Source organism: Stylophora pistillata, chromosome 2 (genome assembly GCF_964205215.1).
Source record: "Stylophora pistillata chromosome 2, jaStyPist1.2, whole genome shotgun sequence".
NCBI lineage: Eukaryota > Metazoa > Cnidaria > Anthozoa > Scleractinia > Pocilloporidae > Stylophora > Stylophora pistillata.
Window position 1 is genome coordinate 55,522,346 of NC_142520.1, and position 22,532 is coordinate 55,544,877.

General features: G+C 39.3%; 2 protein-coding genes across 4 annotated transcripts in view; one reads left to right on the top strand and one right to left on the bottom strand.

Annotated features, from left to right (window-relative positions):
- The window catches only part of LOC148740496 (organic cation transporter protein-like), an 88,834-nt gene that overhangs the window by 44,205 nt on the left and 22,097 nt on the right, over positions 1–22,532 (top strand). The gene's annotated exons all lie outside the window — the stretch shown is intronic.
- Positions 6,107–18,586, bottom strand: LOC111345899 (uncharacterized). 3 transcript variants are annotated; one of them, XM_088748530.1, is made up of 17 exons: positions 18,483–18,586; positions 16,674–16,819; positions 15,776–16,027; positions 15,149–15,313; positions 14,919–15,032; positions 14,689–14,820; positions 13,953–14,049; positions 13,632–13,850; positions 13,165–13,541; positions 11,621–11,788; positions 11,189–11,299; positions 10,917–11,036; positions 10,666–10,756; positions 10,104–10,481; positions 9,422–9,556; positions 8,425–8,658; positions 6,107–7,369 (listed from the first exon to the last, which is right to left on the bottom strand). In XM_088748530.1, exons 1-17 carry the CDS (start codon positions 18,547–18,549, stop codon positions 7,032–7,034), a joined length of 3,144 nt encoding a protein of 1,047 aa, XP_088604656.1. In that variant the 5' UTR covers positions 18,550–18,586; the 3' UTR covers positions 6,107–7,031. The 3 variants fall into 3 exon arrangements, with proteins under 3 accessions (XP_088604656.1, XP_088604658.1, XP_088604657.1); XM_088748532.1 differs by lacking the exon at positions 18,483–18,586 and adding an exon at positions 16,198–16,420 and having other exon boundaries at positions 6,109–7,369; positions 16,674–17,002; XM_088748531.1 differs by lacking the exon at positions 18,483–18,586 and having other exon boundaries at positions 6,109–7,369; positions 16,198–17,002.

A 22,532-nucleotide genomic window follows, 5' to 3' on the forward strand; every position in this document is an offset into this window, starting at 1 on the left:
GTACAAGCCGTGGACGCTGCACGAGAAGACGCGTTAATTAATGGTCCCAGATAGAGTTTGCTGTTCTTACCTGTGGAAAAACGTGGCTTGACAGTCGGTAGAATAGAAATCTTGAATAATGTTATCAGGTTCTTTGAAAGTCCTCTAACATCGGTAACTTCGAGCATCTCCGTACATTTACATACACTATCTAAATGGTAATGTGGTGGCGAAATTTTCATACTTTCATCTGGTCTACGTGGCGGCCATCTTGTTCTGTAGAGACAGCTTCGACGAATTAGGTACTTTACCATTCGAATTGGCTATCATACGAATGGAATTTCTACTTTTAATCCATCTACTTTAAAAATTGTTCGCAGTGGTGATGTTGAATCTAACCCAGGTGATGAAATTGTCAATAATTCGCTATGCAATACAGGATCTTCAACTAATAATCTTCGATGTTGTTACTTAATCCTACTGAGAAGTTTAAGTAACAAGGTCTTTGACTTACAAGCCCTGTTGCTAGAAGATTATTTTCCAGTCATAGCTATCACCGAAACATGGCCGGATCCTAGCTTCATGGACTTCGAATTAGGTTTGAATAACTACTACATACACCGCAAAGACAGAAAAGATCGTAGAGGGAGGGGTTTCCTTTTGGCAGTACACATGGATTTGATCTCGGTAAGAAGAACGGATCTAGAGAATGATGACAATATTGAAATCGTAAAGGTGGAAATTTGTCAAACCTCGAAGGATAACATTTTATTTGGAGTGTGCTACAGATCTCCTAGTGCTGATGTGGGATATTCGCTCAAATTACGTCAATGTTTGGAGAGAATTGAAACGACTAGATTTGCTACCTGCTACCTTGTGGGCGACTTTAACTTCCCATGCATAGACTGGCATAACTTAACTGCTACCTCAAGCGATAAATGTACTGCTGATTTTTGTGATATGCTTAATGATCATTTTTTGGTTCAATGTAATTTCAATCCAACAAGAATGCTAAATGAAGCTGATAGCAATACACTTGATTTAATCCTGTCGAAAACTCCTGATATGGTCAGTAATGTTGAAGGACCGAGTGATCATTTTAATTCTGAACATTTTCCTGTTAGTTTCAATATCAAACTCCTATCTGGTCGTCCTCGTAAGTCTGTCTCAAGGAAAAACTGCACCTTTAAAAAGGCAAAATTTATTGAACTGAATGAATTATTGAAGTACATCCCATGGAATTGTGCTTTTTTGGAAGAGGATGTGGATATTTGTACTGAAAGAGTCAACGACTTATTACTAGTGCATTCCAACCTTTATTGTGAAAAAGAAAATTAATCCTCCATGGATCACCAGTGATATTCTTAAGAAGGTCAACGAGTAAAAAAGGTTATGGAGAAAACTAAAGGTTCGTCCATCAGAAGCCCTTAGCCGAAAGTTCAAGGAGTTAAGAAGATCTGTCAAACAGTTACTAAGATCTGAATACAAACGATATCTGCAACATCTGTCCAGTCAACTCAAGATAAACCCGAAACGATTTTGGAGCTACCACTCAATCAAGTCAAAATCAAAATGGCTTCCAGATGTAAACACTTACAACAGACGATCCGCGACAAAACCTCAAGAGCAAGCTGACTTATTTAATATTCACTTTCACTCAGTTTTTTGTAAACTGAGTACTGGGATACCAGCCCCAATACAAACTAACTTACAAGATCCAAGTACTGATGTCATTACCAACTATGTGGCTTGTGACACTAAAGAAGGTGGAAAACTTCTCAAAGGTCTTAATGCTAATAAGTCTTGTGGGATTGACAATATACCTGCTTGTTTACTAAAGAGACTGCTGATACATCTGCAGTTCCTCTGAGTATGCTTTTCAATTTATCTTTCAAACAGTGCTGTCTACCTAAATTATGGAAATCAGCTAATATCACACCTATTCATAAGGATGGTGATCGTGAGCCTGTAGAAAATTATAGAGGAATTTCGCTTCTATCCATCATTGGGAAATGCCAGGAAAGAATTGTGTATAGTGCTATTTACAATCAAGTTATCAAATTTGTGCACGATTCCCATCACGGATTCCTCACTGGTCGTAGTTGCACTACTCAACTACACTTGGTACATCATGATTGGTTCAAGGTTTTGGATAAGAGTGGCCAAGTCGATGTAGTGTTTATAGACTTTTCAAAGGCCTTTGACTTTGTCTTTCATGACACTCTTTTAGCCAAGCTTTACAAATACGGTGTCCACGGGGACTTGCTCAACTGGTGTAGGCATTATTTGACAGAACGTCAGCAGAGTGTAGTAGTCAAAGGAGAGGCTTCCGATTGGTTAACCGTAACCTCTGGTGTCCCTCAGGGTTCTTTGTTGGGACCATTATTCTTCACAATATACATCAAGGATTTACCAGGGGTAATTAGTAAGAACAGCTCAATTGCATTATATGCTGATGATAGCAAAATGTATAGGGTTATTAATACTCAAGAAGATCTGTCCTCTTTTCAAAGTGACATAGATAAAATATCAGATTGGTGTGAGATGAACAAGATGACAATTAATACTAAGAAATGCAAGATCATGCGAATAACCAGGAAAAAGGCACCCTTAGTTGGGGACTATAACACTGAGGGTCAACCTTTGGAATGTGTTAATGTTTATAAAGATTTAGGATTGTTTACTGCTAGTGGTCTCTCATAGAACCAGCATATAGATAGAATAACTGCTGAGGCCAATAGGGTTTTAGGGTTGGTAAAAAGGACTTGTAGGGACTTAAATGATGTTGAAAGCATGAGAACACTTTATTGTAGTCTTGTGAGACCCTTATTGGAATATTCCTGTGAAACTTGGAACCCTTATACTAAACATAACATTGACAAATTGGAGGCTGTTCAGTGAAGAGCTACCAGATGGATCACAAGGTCTGATGATAATTATGGTAGTAGACTATCTAAACTGAAATTGTTGCTATTATCTGATAGGAGGTTCATTAGGGATGTTACGTTTTTTTCAATGTAATTAATGGCCATTATGACACAGACATTTCCAATAAGCTCATATTTTGTAAGGACAGAAGCATGGTTTATAATTTGAGGAAAAATGACAAACAGGACCTTGTCCCAAATTTTAGCAGAACTAACGGTCTCAAATATAGTTTTTTTTAACCGTATCGTTTGTGAATGGAATAGCTTACCTAATCACATTAGAGAATCTGATGGTATTGAAAATTTTAAAAAGAATGTTTTAAGTTTTATTAAGGGTAAGGATAATTAGGGCATCTATTTTTATATTTCTGTATAGTTTGGCTATATTAAATTTTATTTAATTAGAGGGGTCATCCCTTGTATGGTGCGTCAGCGCTTTTGGTTGTCTCCTTCTCCACAGTTTTTCCATTTATGGTTTTTATTAACCTTAATTGTAAGCCCCGAGTTTCAAATCCTCGGCCATGCTTGTAATATAGCCAACTGGTTTGCCTTCGGCCATTGTATGTAAATCCCTTAAATTATTTTAGAAGTAAAAAAATTAAGAACACTTGAGAACACTTTCAGGCTGATTTCACCTAGAATACCCGATATATAAGAACCCAATCAGCCTGAGCCCCGAAAATGGGTGTTCTTGTATGTGGGTTTTTACTGTATATCATAACAATTTTGACTCAGAGCACGGTGCGACCAGTACAGTGCTTTAGGAAATTTCAGAGAAGAGGAAAAAGAAAATGAAGCGATTGATCCATTTATCGATCTTTCACTCACTCCATGATGAGCTGGTGTATCCACCAAAGATGTATTTCCTCGCACGAACAATGGTAACTGTCGGTCCTTTGCAGTCACACAATGAGTGGAAGGTAGTAGCAGCCCAACCATCCCCTGATGCTCGCTAACAGCGCTTCAAGTAAGCGGACTGGCTCTACATAACAGGGCTTAACCAACTGCTGAGGGTTCCAAAGTAATGGTCATCGTTGGCCAGGATTGCTGAGTTACCCAAACCTTAATACAGAAGAGAAGAAATATCACAACAAACTTCACATTTTTAACTGCCGTATCAGCCTTACGCAACTAAATTTAATTTCGGCTTGGTATTGATGATACCATAAAACAGCTATTAAGAGAGGAAAATCTTCACACCCAGCTAGAAAAATGTTGCCGCCTCCAAACGACCTACTGTTTTGTTTGTCACACAGTAATGAGAAAGGAGAAAAGAAATCACTAAAAGTCAAGATAAAGATCAACATAGTCATGTTAATCCAAAACACTTATTATTATCCATTCAGAGAGTGTTCTTATCAATACTACTCTGAAAATAAGCTTAATGTTCCACTACCGCGCACTAATTATTACAGAAAAAGCTTTAGCTACAATGGCGCCACATTATGGAACAGTTTACCATGCGATATAAGGAACACAGAGTCCCTGGGGTTATTTAAACGTAAGATCAACGACATTCTTTAAGTCTAACGCACGGCATTCACGGAAAACAGCTTTAGTGTTATAGTATGTGGTTTTAATTTTAAATATCCTAGCGTATGTGATATGTATTTTTATAGGCTGATGAATTGATCGTGTCTAAATAAAGATTACAATACAATACTCGAAGTGCTGTCATGTTAAATTGGAAAATGTAAGCGGTAATTTATGATACTGTGCGCGACGTGAACTAAGTCGTACTCCAAAGGTGATAAACTTCAAGTTTTGATGAAATCACTAGAAGTAAAATATTTCACTGAAAAAAAAAAAAAACCGGTGCATTTTGTTCTCTATAGTCGCCAAGGGACAAGAGAGAACAACTCAGTTCTGTAAAGTACTGATAGGACGTCACAAAGTAACGTTGTTTACCTGAATTTATCATGCGTCACGCGACCATGTACAGCTTGTTTAGAAAACACTTACTGAACATTTTACCCCTGAGATGTTGTTCTTTCTATTTTTTTCGGATCGATATAATAAGGAAGTATCCTTATCAAATGAAAATATTAAATTTTCTCCCAAAGAAAACAGGATCTACTTGTTAGAATTTGTGAGCTTGACTAAGCATGACAAAGCGTGACTAAGCGTGACGCACTTATGTATGCGCACACAGCCTTATGGGCTGTGCGACCTCGTCCTTTTGTCCTCTCAAAGAAATCCTCATTTGTGTTGTGTTTGCGAGTACAGTCCCGAGTTGTATGATTAGACGTTCAATTGGAACCCTGAGTGGACCTAAAATACTTTCCAACACTACCCTTTCTTACGCGACCAGTATTGATTGACCACCTATTCTCTTGCGCTTTAAGATCCTCGTTGGGTGTGGTAATGACGTATCCTTCGTTATGTCCCGTTTTTCTCCTTTCATGTCGATGTATTGGGCATATCCTCTTTTCACTGAGATTCGAAACTAGCAAATCAAAGGACCTACTCCTACCGTATCCAGGAAACGTTTTGCGAAATCGGTGTTAAGAGCTGAGATTGGTTGTAATTGTCTAGTCTCAATTATCAAGGCTCACTGAATGTGTAATATCTCTTACAAGCCAACTCATTTCCTTTCGCATTTAAAAATGCAGGATGAAAAGCTTGGATTCCTTTTTGTGTTTCATAACCCGTAAGGCAAATTCAGTCTTGCATATCAATAACAATTAACAAGATATAACTTCCAGGGATCTGCGCGTAAATTTCTTGAAAACTGAAAATTATTTTCTCTGATTTTTTTGATAAGGTGGCTAATGAAAACACCTTGAAACATGGGATATGTTGCGCAGTTAAACGATGTTTCTTCGAGCGAGTTCAATTTGCACCATTTTTGATGATCGAAGATGTTTAAAACAGGCCTCTGAGCGCTGAAGCGATTTTCGCTCGGAAAAAATTATTTTACGAAAAAGCAAGGTAGTTTCGGTTACTTTTAGACTGGGACAGATTCATGGGCAAAGTTTGAAAGAAATCGATTTTTTGAGCTGAAACGTATCAGACCGCTTTTACAGAGACTGCCCTCTTAATGGTAACTAATAATATTATTAACAATAGTAATATAATAATAGTTTAAAGGGGCAAGCTCGAAAACCTCATGGTTCCCCTATTCTCTTAGCACCAACGATAATTACCCATGCTTATTTCAATTTTGCCTGGTAATTGCAAATAATTTTCCTATTTTATTACAATTTCATTTTTTGAGACTTTTGTCCGAGGATATTCCATCATTTCGCATCTTAAGATATTCTGCCGTCCCGCTAATCCACCGTTCCTCCGTTCCATTATTCTGTTGCATAACTTATGAATATACTCACTCACTCACTCACTCATCTCGATAACACATGCGGCTTTGGTTCGTCTCTTACAGAAAGAAGATTTCTTTTGCGGTCGTTCCTAAATTTATGTTACACAAACGCCTAATGATGAAAAAAGAAAAATTGTGGGTGCTGCGCGAGTTGCTAAAATACAGAGGGTCATGCGCACGCATGTGTGTCATTTGACCATCGATTGATTCAGGGAGCGGATGGAAAAGCGATAGCCACCTTAATTTTCACCAATGCATACAAACCTTTTGAGAGGAACTTTTTTTGAAATCTTTTATTACTTATGTAACTTTTTATGCTGTTTATTCTGAATCTACATTACGTAACACGCCTTTAAAATGATGAGGAGTCTACAAAGGAAACGTGCAAATATTAGTCATTTTAATTTACTGAATTAGGGTTTTTTAGTTTCTATTATTATATGGCTGTGTCTCACAAGGACTGGGAACTACCGAATTCACGAATTTGATTGGCTGAAATCAATATTGAAAGCGGTCTAGATTTTCCCATCTAGACCGACATCTAGAGCGATCGAGAAAAAAAAAGGTACAAAGAATATAAAAAATTGGCATATAAGACACTGCCACATAAAAAGCATCTTATTAACCGAGCTAGGTCCACCTGTATGGGAGAATCTTGACCTCGGTCGCTGGTACAGACCTCACTGCGTTCGGTCTGTACTGGCGACCTCGGTCAAGATTCTCCCATACAGACCGCCCGCTAGGTTAATAAGCACTAATTAAAACCTGTTGAATTTTTTTGTGACACGTGATTCAACCTTAACTTTTTAAAAAGTTTCATAAAACACTTCAACTTCACCAGGTCTAAAATTGTAACCTCCTGCCAGGAATGATTTGGCGAAGGAGCTGCCATAATTGTAGCCAGATGGTGGACTGTAGGTGTATCCAAGTTGTGAGTAAGAATTAGTGTTGGAGGCGTGGTAGGGAATGTAAATGTCGTGTGCTCCACCAAATGAGGGTCCACGATTTGAACACCCATAGGTAGTATATGAAGAATATGAATCATGTTGTCCAGGTTGTGAAAGTTTCACTGGTCCCCAGCCAGGTTTATTAACCAATGAGAACAGAAAGGCTGTCGAACTACTCAGCCATGAACAACCTGATGCTAGGTAGGGAAAGAGAACCACACATTAATCATTTTAACCCGGAGCACAGTACAACCAGTACAATACGGAAAAAGATTGTACAGATAAAGTAGTTACGCCTGTCAATAGAAATTTGTTTGGAAAAGTAGCGTTCTATTTTCTCATTCCTGTTTCTTTATGAAATCGAGTCGACAATGACATATTTTCTTTACTAGGTAGCCGTTCGAGGCGGCGCTGGAAGGCTTTTTCTGGATCAAATCCAACAGAATGGTTGTGTGATAGAGGGAGTTCTTGCATAATTGAAGGTTGCGGCTATTACTGATCGAGTCCCTAAAGTTTGTTTTAAAAATTAATTATCCCTTTGATAATATGCATGCTAGCTGGAAATGTTTCATAAGAATCTAAGGGCAGGTTTAAATCAACGTCAATTCCAATGTTCCGAAAGGCGCACTGACATCAATTTTCTACCTCTGATTTTTAAATGACTTGCTCGACGAACTTCGCCGAAAAGGAGGGACTGCCCTCAATCTAAAGTTATTACAAAGGAATTACTTCGAGGCTACTCATTCTCTTTAACCGCCTCCCGGTTAGCTCAATGGATAGAGCGCTGGACTGTTGTGTGGGAGGTCGAGGGCTCGAGTCCCGGCCGGAGCAACACTCAGGGTCTTAAAATAATTGAGAAGAATATGCTACCTTTCCATAGCATCAAGAAATGGTTAGATATTCTAGTCTTCTCAGATAGGGACGAATAAATGGAGGTCCCGTCGGATAGGGACGAATAAATGCAGGGTTAGGGGCAGGAGGCGTTAATTTCCCACGCACGAGATTACTGTGTGATGGATGTCTTCCCCTGTGGTGGGATGGGTGGGTAACAGGACCCCGTTGATACCAGTGTTTACTACACTGAAGGGGCTATCCTGTATAAATAAAAGAGGTCTACTCTACTCTACTCTGAACTATATGTTGTGTATTTTTAGGAAATACAAACCACGCTTAGTCTCAACAAGTTGAAAGAAATTTCAGAAGAGGAAAAATAAAATGAAGCGATTGATCTATTCAACGATCTTTCCCTTACTCCATGATGAGCTGGTGTATCCACCAAAGATGTACTTTCCTACACGGATAATGGTCACTGTCGGCCCTTTGTTGTCACACAGTGAGTGGAAGGTAGAGGCAGGCCATCCATCCACTGATGCTCGCCAACAGCGCTTCCAGTAAGAGGACTGGCTCTGCACAACAGGGCTTAACCAATTGCTTAGGGTTCCAAGGTAATTGTCATCGTTGGCCAGAATTGCTGAGTGACCCAAACCTTAATACAGAAGAGAAGAAATATCACAATGAACTTCACGATTTTAACTGCCGTATCAGCCTTACGCAACTAAATTTAATTTCGGCTTGGTATTGTAGCAAAATGACAAACGCCTTTCTCTGGTATTTGTTTTAGTAAAGGCTATGGCATCTCTGTATTCATGTTGCAGCGAAACGCGCAATGTCTTTATTGCCGCGGTGATCAGGACCGAAGGTCCCGGATGACCACGCTAGCGAGACTGTATGATGTTTGTTTTTCCGAAAGAGGATTTGAATTGAATGTTTAAGTTAAGTTTCCTAAGGCTAATAGTGTTCAAGGACACCATTTCTATGGCTTAAAAGGACTATCGAAGGCGTTATATCACAGTTAGGACACAGATGTGAGTTTTTCCTATTTATTTCAGAGATTTGTTTCTTGTTTATCGCATATTCGTACTCGCTTTGTAATGTTAGGTTCTGTTGTTTTCTTGTAGCTGTATTTACTCATCGCTTTATTCATCGCTCTTTTCATCGTTTCTATATCCACTGACCACAAAGGAAACCAACAAAAGTAACCATCGCTGCATGTAAACGAACTCTGTGATTCTTTCAATAAACTAAGTTGTTTGTTTTTATTGTGCGACGTGTGGACAATCGAAAGGCATCAGTGTAGTAGCTCCGCTGCTACAATTTATTTTTTAGTAAAGGCTTTGATATCTCTGTTTTGCCTTGCTCTTCTGTAGGGCTTTAGACTTTATTTCAAGTGAGCACTCAACATATTTTACCTGCGTAGCTGTAGTAACAATCAAAGCCATCTCCAACGTATCCAGCTTTACATTTGCACTTGTGCGAGCCGCGTTCATTTGTACAAGTGGCCAGATTGTGACAGTAATTTAAATCGTTTTGGCATTCGTTTAAGTCTATCGATGAAATGAAATAACGTGTGGATTAAGCTTTACAGGCCAAACTTCCCAACACCACTGAGCTTATAATTTCCTCCAAGGCATAAATCGAACCGGGCCCAATACAAAGGGTGGATAACGCTATCTAACGGATAAATCGCTTTCCAGCGGATAAGTGATAGAAAACCTATCCACCGCCAGGATAGCGATTTATCCTGGGGATAGTGTTATCCACCCTTCGAACAACTGGTGCCTGGAGTATTGTTACTTCTCCCTGATGTAATTACAACTCTCTTCGAAGTTCTCGTCCTTAAGGAACATACCTGGATGCTAGCAAAGCCTCCAGGACTTAATTGCGATGGACTGAAATTCAACCTGTTGTCCTTCTTAAGGAGGAAAAGCAATATTTCAAGTCGTTTCACGTTACACAAGCCATATTAACCTCTACAGGCAATGTGTCCTTAAGCTCGTTACACATGTTATGCAGAATTCTACGAAAAGAGTTGATATAATTTAGATTATAAATGTCCCATATTTAAAGCATTACTTGACATTATTTACATACCTTTTTTACAAGTAAACTTATGACAATCACTACACTGCACGTCGTTCCACTCATAGCTGTATTTCACCCCAAGTGCGTGTACACAATCTTCTTCTTTGAAGTTATTTGGCTGATTCTTGGCCCAGGCTGTAAAATTTCCACGTCCGCGACGATCCACCCAAGTAAAGTCGCTCTCTGTTGATCTGTCATTGAAACCCAGCCAGGATTTATCTCCATTGTGGCGATGTTGTATGTAAACATTTTCTTCATTGTTGTTGACATCAGCAAGAACTGAGTTTTGTTGTCTACATTCTTTTACAGCTGTTGTCCAGTTTGCACAAGTATTACTTGTGTAGTAACAGAATCCATTAAAGTAGCTCCATCCGGGGGCACAGATGTCTGGAAGTGAATATGTTATTTAGTCTTGAAAGCGGTATCATAAATTTATTATGTCTTTGCATGTGACACATTTTAATTACATGAAAATATAACCGTAAAAGTGGATGTTTTATTCGCGTCCTCTTGAACATATTTCATCTCCTCTGTCGCTCAAAGTTTGGAAGTATTTGGCATAATAACTGACCTGTTAGGACCGCATAACTCACTGACACAGGATCATATCTGGTCTCGTACAATTCCTTAGCACAAACTCTGAATCCAGATACATTCATGTTCTGCAAACAATCAAAAGTTCTTACTTAAAGTGAATACAACAATCGTCCTGAGTGAGGAAAATTCAAAACGTTAAAAAATTAAGGGTAAGAATGGATTGCTAATAGTTAGGTAATATGCGTCGATCAAGCAAATATTTTCAGTAAGATCTGAGCATATTACCTCAATCCATGTAGAAATACCGTTATGAACTGGTGCCAAGTTTCCACTTGCTGTTGTGCTGTGATTGGCTGATATTTGGACGGATGGTGTTGCATTGTAACTTCTTGTAAAACGCACAAACTGTCATTAAAATGGAGGGAAAAAAACCGGAACTTATTAAGGCAATTCTGGAAATTGCGTTTTCCCAAACATTTTTTAAAATAACGTTCATTTTCCATCATCGCACTTTTGCATGAAACAAGCATTTTCTCAGAAGATCACTGTACACCAACCTCGCAGTATGCATTGTTGTCTCCATCTGTTGGTGGATTCGTGTTTGGGAAGTTTACGGAGCCATATTCAGTGAAGAGCGGCTTATGCAACTTAGCAAACGCCATCCAGGTCTGTGAAGAAGCGGTGCAAAAACAACACATTTACTTGTAGTAAGTACAGCATCTCATTTTCTATCAGTTACAAATGATATCATTGAGTAAAAGACCTTTGATTTCCAAGAAAAATTAATTGCAATGAAACGTATTTGTTTGAGAAGCAGTTTTTGAGAAATATTTTCTCACTAAACAACGAACTCTGGTCAGGCTTAACCACAAATACAGACGTTCAATTATTATACAAAATCAAGGTGATGTTTTGACGAGACTGAGAAAAGTGCTCCTTGTCTAAAGGTTTTATCGATCTTACATAATTAGAATTAGGAAAGAGCTTACCACATAGATATCTTGATGCTTGCCATCAAAATTTTGCAGCTCACGCAAACAAACCTTGAACGAGTCCTTGGTTACATCTTCCACCCAGATCAGCGCAGCGTCGTGTTCCTTTCCACCCCTTTGGTGATTGGACGTCGCGAGAACAACTGGTGAAGTTTTAAACTTGCCCTATACAAATGTAAGGATATAATGCCATGCAGTGATCTTAGTGCGTTTTCGCATTCGTAACTATATTTGATCTGAAGTAATGTTAATCAATTAATCTTGACAACGCTAAATTTCCAATAGAGAAAAGTATCAAACTAAATTCAAAGTTTAGAGGAATTGTGGGTTGTGTGTTGTTACGTGCACGAATGACCAACAAATGTCCGCTAACAAAGCATATATGAAAATAGACTCCCGAGTACGATATATGGCACGCAACAAAAATGTAACAACAAGCAGTTACCCATTTTAACTATTATTTAATTAGTTTTACACTGTTTAATCTACTTAGGTTAAGGATTAAGTTAAGCAGTTCATAAAGCAGGCTTAAAATCCTTCATGCCGTGTAAGTGTTCGTCGTCTTGATCAACTTCCAATTCCAACATCCGCCGACTAAAGACCACAGCGCTTGGCTTTCTTGATTTATCGCATTCTTTCCTTGTACACAAATTCTTCCGGAGGACTCCATAGTAAACTCTGTATTCTCTATCTTCTTCCTCTCTCGACTATCGTCTTCTTCATCTCTTTCTTCTCTCCGGCTATCGCAAGGTCAAAAGGTCATAGCCTCGTCATATCGTAGCTTCCACAACTTCAGTCAGCCGGCCACGAGGGTATGCCCTCGGGCAAATCTCTTTTGTACTTCTCACAAGCCAGCTTTTATACATTTACTTTAGTTATCTAGAATGTTCTATTACTATTTATAGCGTATTACAAGTTGTACTATTTTTGGAAACTGCTGAGTTACATGAAAGAAGTTTCTGGAATATTACAGACTATAGATAATTCTAGAAAAGTCTGAGATTGCGTGACAGATTCAGTAAAAATAATTCGATCCTCGTAACAGTGTGCTTTTAAAGGCAGAAAATGGAGCTACGTTATTGGTGGGAACATGGAAGACCTTCGAGACGTGGAAAGGAAAGACAAGGACACATCGAAACCAGTCGCTAGACATTTTAATTTACCTAATCATTCTAAGCAACATATGGCAATCTGCGGTCTTTCCTTACACTTAGGTAGCACTGAAAGCCGTAAAACTCTTGAACAAAATCTCATCTTTCAAACCGGCAGTCTAAATCCCACAGGGATCAACGAACGCTTTTCATTCCACTAATTTATTCGTGTTTTTCTCGTTGCCATGTTCCCACCAATAACGTAGCTCCATTCTCTGCTTTTAAATTCAGTCTGGCAAGTTACAACTTTGAACCTGTTTTAAATTCTCACCGACAATGTGGTCCTTTTTCTTTCATATTATCACAGTATTACTTTTCCCCAAGAAATGGAATTGCATCTGCTTAACAAAAATAATTTCCACATTGATAACTAGTTAAAAGATAACCTGCCTTTGAAAAGGTCACATCTGCACAATTCGTTCCCGACCACCATTTTGTCATCTTGATTCTTCCCGTCATTCCCTCGGGTGGTGCTCCTTGGTACGCCATCCAATCAACGGTAGCGAAAGGATTGACGTTGTTTCCATTCCTCCCAGATTGCATTCCACAAACTGTAAAATTTTGTGTATTGACTTTTTCGGTCCAAGATGTGATGGCATGGTGCACTGTCTTAGAGTCATTCAGGTTCATGTGATTAAGAGTGATCTGTACTTGAACTTCTTTGTTCGGATAGAAGCGGTATGGTGGGAATACAACTGTTTTGCAGCTTGAATCTGACCAATCAGGAACTCTAAGAAGTTTAACTCGACCATGAATAATTGGAAAACCTGTAAAGATTTAAAAAGCTGAGGTTGGAAGTCTTGTTCATGTGTCTTGTCAGCAGAAAAAAATTATTTCTTAGAGTGAATATGGCTTACCTTCACAGCTTCCAGGATGATACAAGGTATTATTGTCCAGTCCCTTGCAGAAACTCAACTTGTACTGACATTCGTTGTCATATGTTGTTCCATTTTCGGTGCAGACTGGATCTTGATACGACGGGCAGTTGTCGTTACACACACACCGAGCTTCATGGGCACTGTAGGTTTTGCAGACTCCAAATGATGGGCAAAACACGTCTAAGCAGGGATTGAGGTCTGTGAATGCAAAGAAAAATGATAGTTACATTAGAATAAACGAAAGTGACCAAAGTTACTTCGCAAAGTGATTGCACGAACATTCTCAGACTGAACACAAACCTCCCATCACGACGTAACTAACTGAGAGAGGGTCATGTTTACTCCCTGTTCCACTCAAGTCTTTAACGCAAATCCTCATGGATGTGAGGCTAACTTCCTACGCAGAGGACAGAGAAGGGACAAAAACATAAAACAACAGCATAACGGAAAAACATGCAAACATAGAAATAAACTAATTTGAATATATCAACAAAGTTGAAATGGTAAATTGGCCACCGTTACGATTACAAAAGCTGACGTTTCCAGCGTTAGCCCTTCGTCGGAGGGAAAAGAGGAATTGTGGGTTGTGTGTGCTTTTAAAGGCAGAAAAAGGAGCTACGTGATTGGTGGGAACATCGCAACGAGAAAAACACGAATAAATTAGTGGAATGAAAAGCGTTCGTTGATACCTGTGGGATTTAGACTGCCGGTTTGAAAGACCGGCAGTCTAAATCCCACAAGTATCAACGAACGCTTTTCATTCCACTAATTTATTCGTGTTTTTCTCGTTGCCATGTTCTCACCAACCACGTAGCTCCTTTTTCTGCCTTTAAAAGCGCACACGACCCACAATTCCTCTATTCGCTCCGACGAAGGGCTAACGCTCGAAACGTCAGCTTTTGGAATCGTAACGGTGGCCAATTTACCGTTTCAACTTTGTTGATATATTCAAATTATTTCGTTACCCCTACCGACGCAGCCCCAAACAGTTTCTTTAGAAACTATCAGCCTTTATAGATATAAACTGCTCATTTACCTCAACCCAGGCTGATATGATGTTATCTTTCGGTGAGACGAGACTTTTCATGCTGACTTGAGGGTTGTATGTATGATGCACAGACACAAGGACAACAGGTGAGGCATAAAAGGTTGTGTTAAACCTCACTTCCTGTAAAATTAAAAAGGAAAAAATTGATTTTCAAGACAATTCTAGTGATACGATGAACTCTATCATACAAACAGTAAATGACAGTAAATAACACTCACTTGACAGAAACCATAATTGTCCTCAGCTGTTGGCGGACTACTGTTTGGAAAATCTGCTTCTCCCGACAACGTAAAATTGAATTCAGAGCCATTTCCAACAAATGCGAACCAGTCCTGTAGTAAAAAATTCAAAGCATAAGTTTCCATCAGACGGAGCATGAGGTTGTAGAAAAAACTAACGGTTGCACTTTCCTACTGAAAACTAGGATTGTCATAGGAATATCTCTTACCACAGTGGTGTCTTGATGTTTTCCATCGAAGGGTAGGAACTCCCGGATGCACACCTCGAAACTTCTAAAATTCACATTTTCCAACCAAACATACATAGCATCATCTGGCTTTGTGTCACGTGTGTATTTAGATGACACAAACACGGAAGGTCTTGCGGGAAAATTCTGCGGTGTTTGAAAACCATGTTTAGGTTTTTTTTAATGTTCAGTCAATAAACCTGGGTTCGAGAGGAAATTACGCGGCAAAACAATGTTATGACTGCTGTGACCTTACCTCTCCGCCCAACTCGTCTAGCTTTTGCTATGTGCGGGTGGAGATGGCAAAATGATGTGCGTGAAATAAAGAGTTCATAAACAACGAGGGCACTAAGATTAGCAATACTACTCGCCAAATTGTCTTTTACAACGCGAGAGGATAAAACCTGAAATATATCTTCATCATTCTCTTCCATCACCACGATTTGAGTTTTGCAATCTACCAACAAAATTTTCAAGTGTAGATTACCCACTCAATTTATTATGAAAACCTGTTAAAAATGGTATTAGAGTACATTACTCAATAGATGATCAATGGATAGAAAATCCCTGCTTAAAGGTTTTGACCTTTAAATTCAGCTTTATGCTAACCTGTGAGTAGGTAACTTTTTCACACTTAGTTTCCGTTGTCCATATTCCATCAAAAATGGCGCTGCCACGAGTCATTTGTGGATGATCTTGAAAAGCCAACCAGTTGATGATTCCTGTTCCATTTGATCCAGTGCCTGACTCACGTGCACACACCTCGAAGCCGCGTGCAGTAACAGATTGAACCCAGACGGCTGAAGGTGAGTGGACACGTGAGAACTTCTCACCATGACTCATCGTCACGTGAACGTTAATCTGTAATTTTAAAGCTAAAGCGCTTTAGAGATTACGCTAAAGAAAATTCATATTTAATGACTATTGTTGAGACGACTGGTAAACAATCTCAATCACGGCACGACCCATCTTTTTTCTATTACTTTCTCCACATTCTTTTTTTTAGGCAAGTAACTGAGAAGTAGCCTTACTATCTTCTTCCTTATCACAGGTTTGTTTTGCATTTTCATGTATTCTTGTTTATTGACTTTGAGTACGTGATTATCATTTTTGGAACGTTTTAGTGGCTCCTGTCCCAAGCGATGTAATCTCCATTTCCCAAGTTTTTTTTATTCCTGGATTGCTCCTCTTAGCTTGCGGGATCGGGCCTTGAAGTTCGCGGTAAGTCAGCTAGCATCAAAGATGGTTCCATTGCTGTCGAAGAAAGAATTAGAAGAAGTAACGAAAAAAAAACCGACCTCATAATTCAAGACATGAGGCTGGAGATTACTAGTGAAATAAGAAGCTTAATGCTATTCAAAGGAGCAACAAAAGGAAGTCATTGGGAAAGCGTATTCTTTGACTTTGCACGACCAAATTCAGCTGGAACGTTCCTCACTTGTTAATATAAAACAGTTTCTTCACCCATAAGGAACTGCGTAAAACAAAACTTTACAAAGGTACTCACCGTTCCCGATCCCTGGAAGGCTTTTGGAAATACAACGTTTGTACAACGAGACAATCGACAATGCTGGGAGGGTAAACAAGCACTGCTGCAGCTCCAATCCTGCAGCGTTTGGGAAATATTAAGCTTGCCAATTCGGACTGGAATACCTAAAGTAACGACAAGTATTATTAATAGAGGAAATCGAGATGGAAGGAAAACAACAGCACATTACGGCCACGTTTTCTCTCTCAACTGCTTAGTCCGTGATTTTGTGTCTTGACCCGAGCGGAAAGAATTCTTTAGGAGGTTTAATCCCACGTTTAATTCAGTGCAGTTTCACTTTCGCTTGACAGCCAAGCTATGCAATGCCATTTAAAAACATTTGTCAAACTCACACTTTGTGACCTTATTAGGCGAACTTGGATGGATTTTGCGACAAGTTAGAGCTTGCTTCTTTGCTGACGGGACATGAAATGACATTTCGTTGTTAAGCAAGTATTTGAAATGTTTATTTTGCCAGTCTAAAAGCCAGAATTTTGGAAGGTAGGATATTTTTGGTTATTAAGAAATCCAAGTGGAAACTTGATAGCACCTGTTACAGCACTCCTTCTTGTAGTCTTGATGGCTCATGTCCAACGAAACTCTAATGGAACATGGGCTAATCCGATCAAAACCTAAATGGCTATTGTCAAAAGCAGTACATGGTAGGATATGACCATCACCATGTCTACTGTAATTGGAAAGTAAAGGGTTAAATTTCTCCCCGATATACTGTGCCTGTCATATCTATCTGTTTGGAAACTTTATTTTGAGAAAAATGTGCGATACCTAGTTTGATTAAATGAAACATAGGATATAACAAACGGCAATTTATGATATTGACCTTTTATACCGAGGAATTTAGACTGAGAAACGCGATATCTCACACTTTGAAGTTTCTCTATCGATAATGAATTACTTTTAAAAATGGTCTGACACGAAAAACTGTAAAGAAGCACCTATCTGTTTTGCAATGATTGGCGAAGCGCTATTTTTATATTTCCAAGGGTCGTTTTTTTTAACTGACCTCAGGCTACTCAAAAACAAATTAGCTATACTTGAGCTTTTAAGCGTCTTTTAATAATCTCTTTAGAAATCAAATGCAAAGGTGACAGAAAACGCTTCAAACTAGATTGAGCAGGCATAGAGCGAGATAGTGTAAAATTATGTTAACCATGCGATGATAAATTTCGAGAAGGGGGCGTGTCTGGATAATATTTAAGGATCCTCTTGGTGGGCCTTGGGTCAATCTCCAGCCCTTTGTTAAACCCAAATGAAACCACAGTCACCGCAAACTCAAACAAGCTGTCCAGGAGGTCTTATCACAATCTTGTAAATATACTGAAAAATTGTACGGAGCTGTGGCACTTCTCTTCTGGACTGCTTCGACGGAGTTAAACAAGTCATTCCACGCTAAAAGGTATTATCACCAGAAGAAATATAGCTACTTTCGGTGACTTTTGACAGGACAAATTGAACTACATGGAGGGTGTGTAACTGTCATCGTTACATGAAGATAATCAGTCATTTCCACAAAATGTTTGGGGATGCCTTTAAGGGCTTCGCCCTGAAGTGTTGCCCTATTTGGCTTTATTCTTGAAGGAAAAAATCTTCAAAAATTCCAAAAAGGAACCGAAAACGAAGGCTTAGTCGAAAGCATAAACGGAGCCATCAAGTTAGAAATCACCTCGCAGACTGCTTTACAAGAGGCGTTACAGGAAATGTTCTTTGAATGTTTTTCAAATGTATTTTAATATTTCTGAGCAGGCAGCAAAGCAAAAGAGGTCTTACCTTTTACAGCCAAACAGATGTTTCCGTGGAGGAACAAAGCTATGATCAATGCAGTTAAGTGAGTCATTCTTTCAAGCTATGCTTCACGGCAGAATGGTTTTGGCCAGCAAGATCAGGTTCTTATATTAGAACTTAGAAGAGCGTTTTGATTGGTTCAAATTGACATCCAACTCAAGCAAAGTTCAAAAATTATAACCTTCACGTGAACATGGTTTGCCATATGACGTGTTAAAGTGGTACAGGTGCAAACCTGTTAAAGGCAAAAATTCAAACCCACACCTTTGCCATTTAAGTGACGTACGTTTGTGTTTGATTTTGAACCGAATAATCTGAGGAGCGCTCTACTAACTTCTTATAATGAGATGGGAAATAAATGTTCGTCAGTATAACGGATCTCAGAACCGGAAATTTCGTGGTTTCCACGATAAAGTTACTGCGCCGTGCGTGATGTCATCGGTCAACGGTGTATCCATAGATTCCTCTAAAGAGGTGTCTTAGCCTAAGGTTATTGATGACAGACGGGAAAAAAGAGATGTGAAAACGGATTAGCTAGGTGGTCTTGGGATAACAGGAAGACTGAATTTAGATACTACATCACGTTAAATGATCTCCTATCTTGGAATAGATTTGATCGATTTCGCTATTGGAGGTATCTTTACAAAATCTGCATCTGAATTAATGCAAGATGTAACTCTCGTACATTTGATGCGATCCACAGGCTGAAGAATTTCGAAAAAGAGACGCTTCTGAATATCGAAAACTGGATCTCCACGAGCGTGTTGAAACGTACCTGACAGTTGATTAATTTTTCTCATTTTAGTAAATAAAACGGTGTTTTGGTTGGTCTGAATTTGCCCTGACTCACGCAGAAGTGTTGGGTTTGTTGGAGGAAGATCAGATTGGAAGAGAAGATTCATTTCACCAAGAATAGCTTTTTAAATGGACATATAATTTGCCACATGATACTCTCGAGGGGTGCAGGTACAAACATGTTACCAGCCAAAAATTAAGCATACATGTTCACATGCACGATGAAAGGCTGTTATTGGATCAAACGAATAAGTAGCTCCGCACTTTTGCATGTTTACTACAAACCTATTATATCAGACGTGGAAACATTCCTAGGAAAGTTACTGAGGAAGTTACAAGCGACAGTGTTGTATTTGTATCTTTTTATTAGTGTTCGCCTTAAGCCTCTAACAACAAGCCGTGCCAAACTTTCAAGGGTCTTGGGATAAATCCTACAGCTATTAAATTTGATACAATGAATATATGAAATTCATATATTTTGAACTGCGGTATTCAATACGTATGATGTACGATTCTTCGCAGTAGATAGCGCTATTTTTGCAATAGCGAAAATCAGACCTGAAAAAAATCAGGCCTGTACGTGATTCGAACCACTGACCTCTGCGATACTAGTGCAGCGCTCTACCAATTGAGCTAACAAGCCAACTGGGAGCAGGCCGTTAAGTTGATTCGTAATAAACCCGTGATGATAAATCAGATACAATGAATATATGAAGTTCGTATATTTTGAACTGCGGCATTAAATACGTATGATGCACGATTCTTCCCAGTAGATAGCGCTATTTTTGTAATAGCGAAAATCAGACCTGAAAAAAGCCATTGTTACCTTAATTGGTAGAGCGCTGCACTAGTATCGCAGAGGTCAGTGGTTCGAATCCCGTACAGGCCTGATTTTTTTCAGGTCTGATTTTCGCTGTTGCAAAAATAGCGCTATCTACTGCGAAGAATCTTGTATCATAGATATTAAATTTATAGGAAAAATAAAGGTAGTTGAGAAGGGATTAGTACTGAAGTTTTGGGGATCAGTATCGCCAAGACGATACGAAGGTGATCTTAAAAAAAAACTATTGAAGCAAAGAAAAGCTTCGCTATCTTCGCACACATTAACGAACTTGAAGCGCAACACTTTTGGTTTCGTTGTCCGCCCTCAGGGACAAGTGTTCGGACTGTAGCTAGGATTTGATCTATGAAAATTGTTCAATATTAATATAGTTCTTATGGATACGTCCGCGCTGAGAATTTGACTTACATAACTTACTCCAGCTCAGTCCTTGTCAATTCTAGCCGCCTAGTCATTCCAGGAGGGTCTGGATGGGGGGGGGGGGGGGGGGGGGAATACGAATGTCAGTTGTCAGTTAAATTTTCGGTTATTTGACAGTTGTCAATGAAATGACTGTTAATGATTAACTTGGCAAGTTAACTATTACTTTCCGACCCTATAATTTTGGCTGAAAAGAAGATATAGCGCAAACTCGAAAATTTAGTCGAAAACTGATACAATAAGAACTGCTTTTTTTTAGCTCTAGAATTAAATAAGATTTTTCAAATGACTTTCAGTCGTTATTTAAGTCAGTTTCGACTCTTTTGAACACAAACTTCTGTTTTCCCGTGCGCAACATTTCTTTGCAACCACTTAACGGGTCAAAATGTTGGAAAGAAGATCATCAGAAAGAAAACAAACTTGTGAAAAGTACTCTAGCACAATCTATTGGATTTATGTTTTGTTTTACAAAGCTTCGATTGCGGCTGGCTCCGATGAAATGATCGGAAAGGAACGTTCTTTTGTCTACTTTTCAACTAGGTTATTAGAGAAAGCGTACCTTAGAAATCCAGGCGAAAATGAGCGCGAAATGGCCGTCCAGATCTAGAAACTGCAATTGGGGTAATATCTTCATCCTCTTGGTCAGAAAAGTCATTTTCTGAGTCCGTGTCATATTTGTCTGCATTTGTTCGTACCTCAGCAACTTCCACTTCAACGATGCCGTGACAGTCGTCAACAAATGCGATTTCTGTCACATTCCCACCTTCCAAAGTAGCTTGAACAGCTCCTTTGGCGCTGCTGAACCCTACTGACTGATCTCCCGAGTTAAAATTGTTACCTGGTGATTTTGATTTGATTTGATTTATAAGACTGATTCACCGACAGGCAGGGACACCGCAACAGCTTGCGCCAATCACTGCACCCAGTAAACCCACCCATCCCACCCATGGGAGGACATCCATCACACAGTAATCTCGTGTGTGGGAAGTTAACGTCTCCTACCCCCAACCTTGCAGGAGACGGGACCTCCATTTACTCGTCCCTATCTGAGAAGACTAGAATATCTAACCATTTCTTGGTGTTATAGAAATGTAGCAAATTCTTCTCAATTATTTTAAGACCCTGAGCGTTGGTCCGGCTGGGGCTCAAACCCTCAACCTCCTGGTTAACAGTCGAGCGCTCTATCCATTGAGCTAACCCGCCAACAAGTCCACGTTAGTGGAATCTTGTTGCTTCGTGTAGACGGCCGGTGGTAAAGCCCGTGCCCTGTCCTTGTTAGTTTCCTCCCGAGCTGTCCTTTCCCTCAGGGGACGATACTTCTCCAAAAATTCTTTCATATCCCTTTCAACCTCGGGGTCCATCTCTACTGAAGGTAGAGGTCGCACAAAGTTTACATTTGCAAACTCCGTGCTGGTCTGAGGGACAGGATAGTAGGATATTTCATGAGTAAAATACTTGGCTGCCCATTTCGTTACTCTCTTCAACGACTCCTTGGTAATTAATCCAAGGTCTTCGGAATACTGTAATGCCGTCAAGGTCTCATGCTTACAATGTAAAACTGCATGTGGATTATCTACAACTGTTGTAAGTAATGTGCTCAATTCAATATCTTGGAGATAGTCGTTGTTAATTGAAGCTATGCTGTTGTGAAGGCGGCGCATTCCTTCTTGGAGAAGTTTACGTGAGACTTGAGTTTTATGAGAGTGAACCTGGACATATTTTACTCTCTTCTTAAAATACCAGCATTCACGGCCATCGCGTATGGGTATCAAAGATCATATAACTGATATGTGACACATGACCTTGATGTGGATAAGACATGCGGTAATTATTAACGAAATAGGACACTCTGGCGTACTCCTACTGATATGTAATGGAAAATGTACTTTCATTGAACAAAATAAATCAACTTACTTTACATCCAGTTTACATCCAGTTTACATCCTTACTTTACATCCAGTTTTTAGGATATTTAGGGC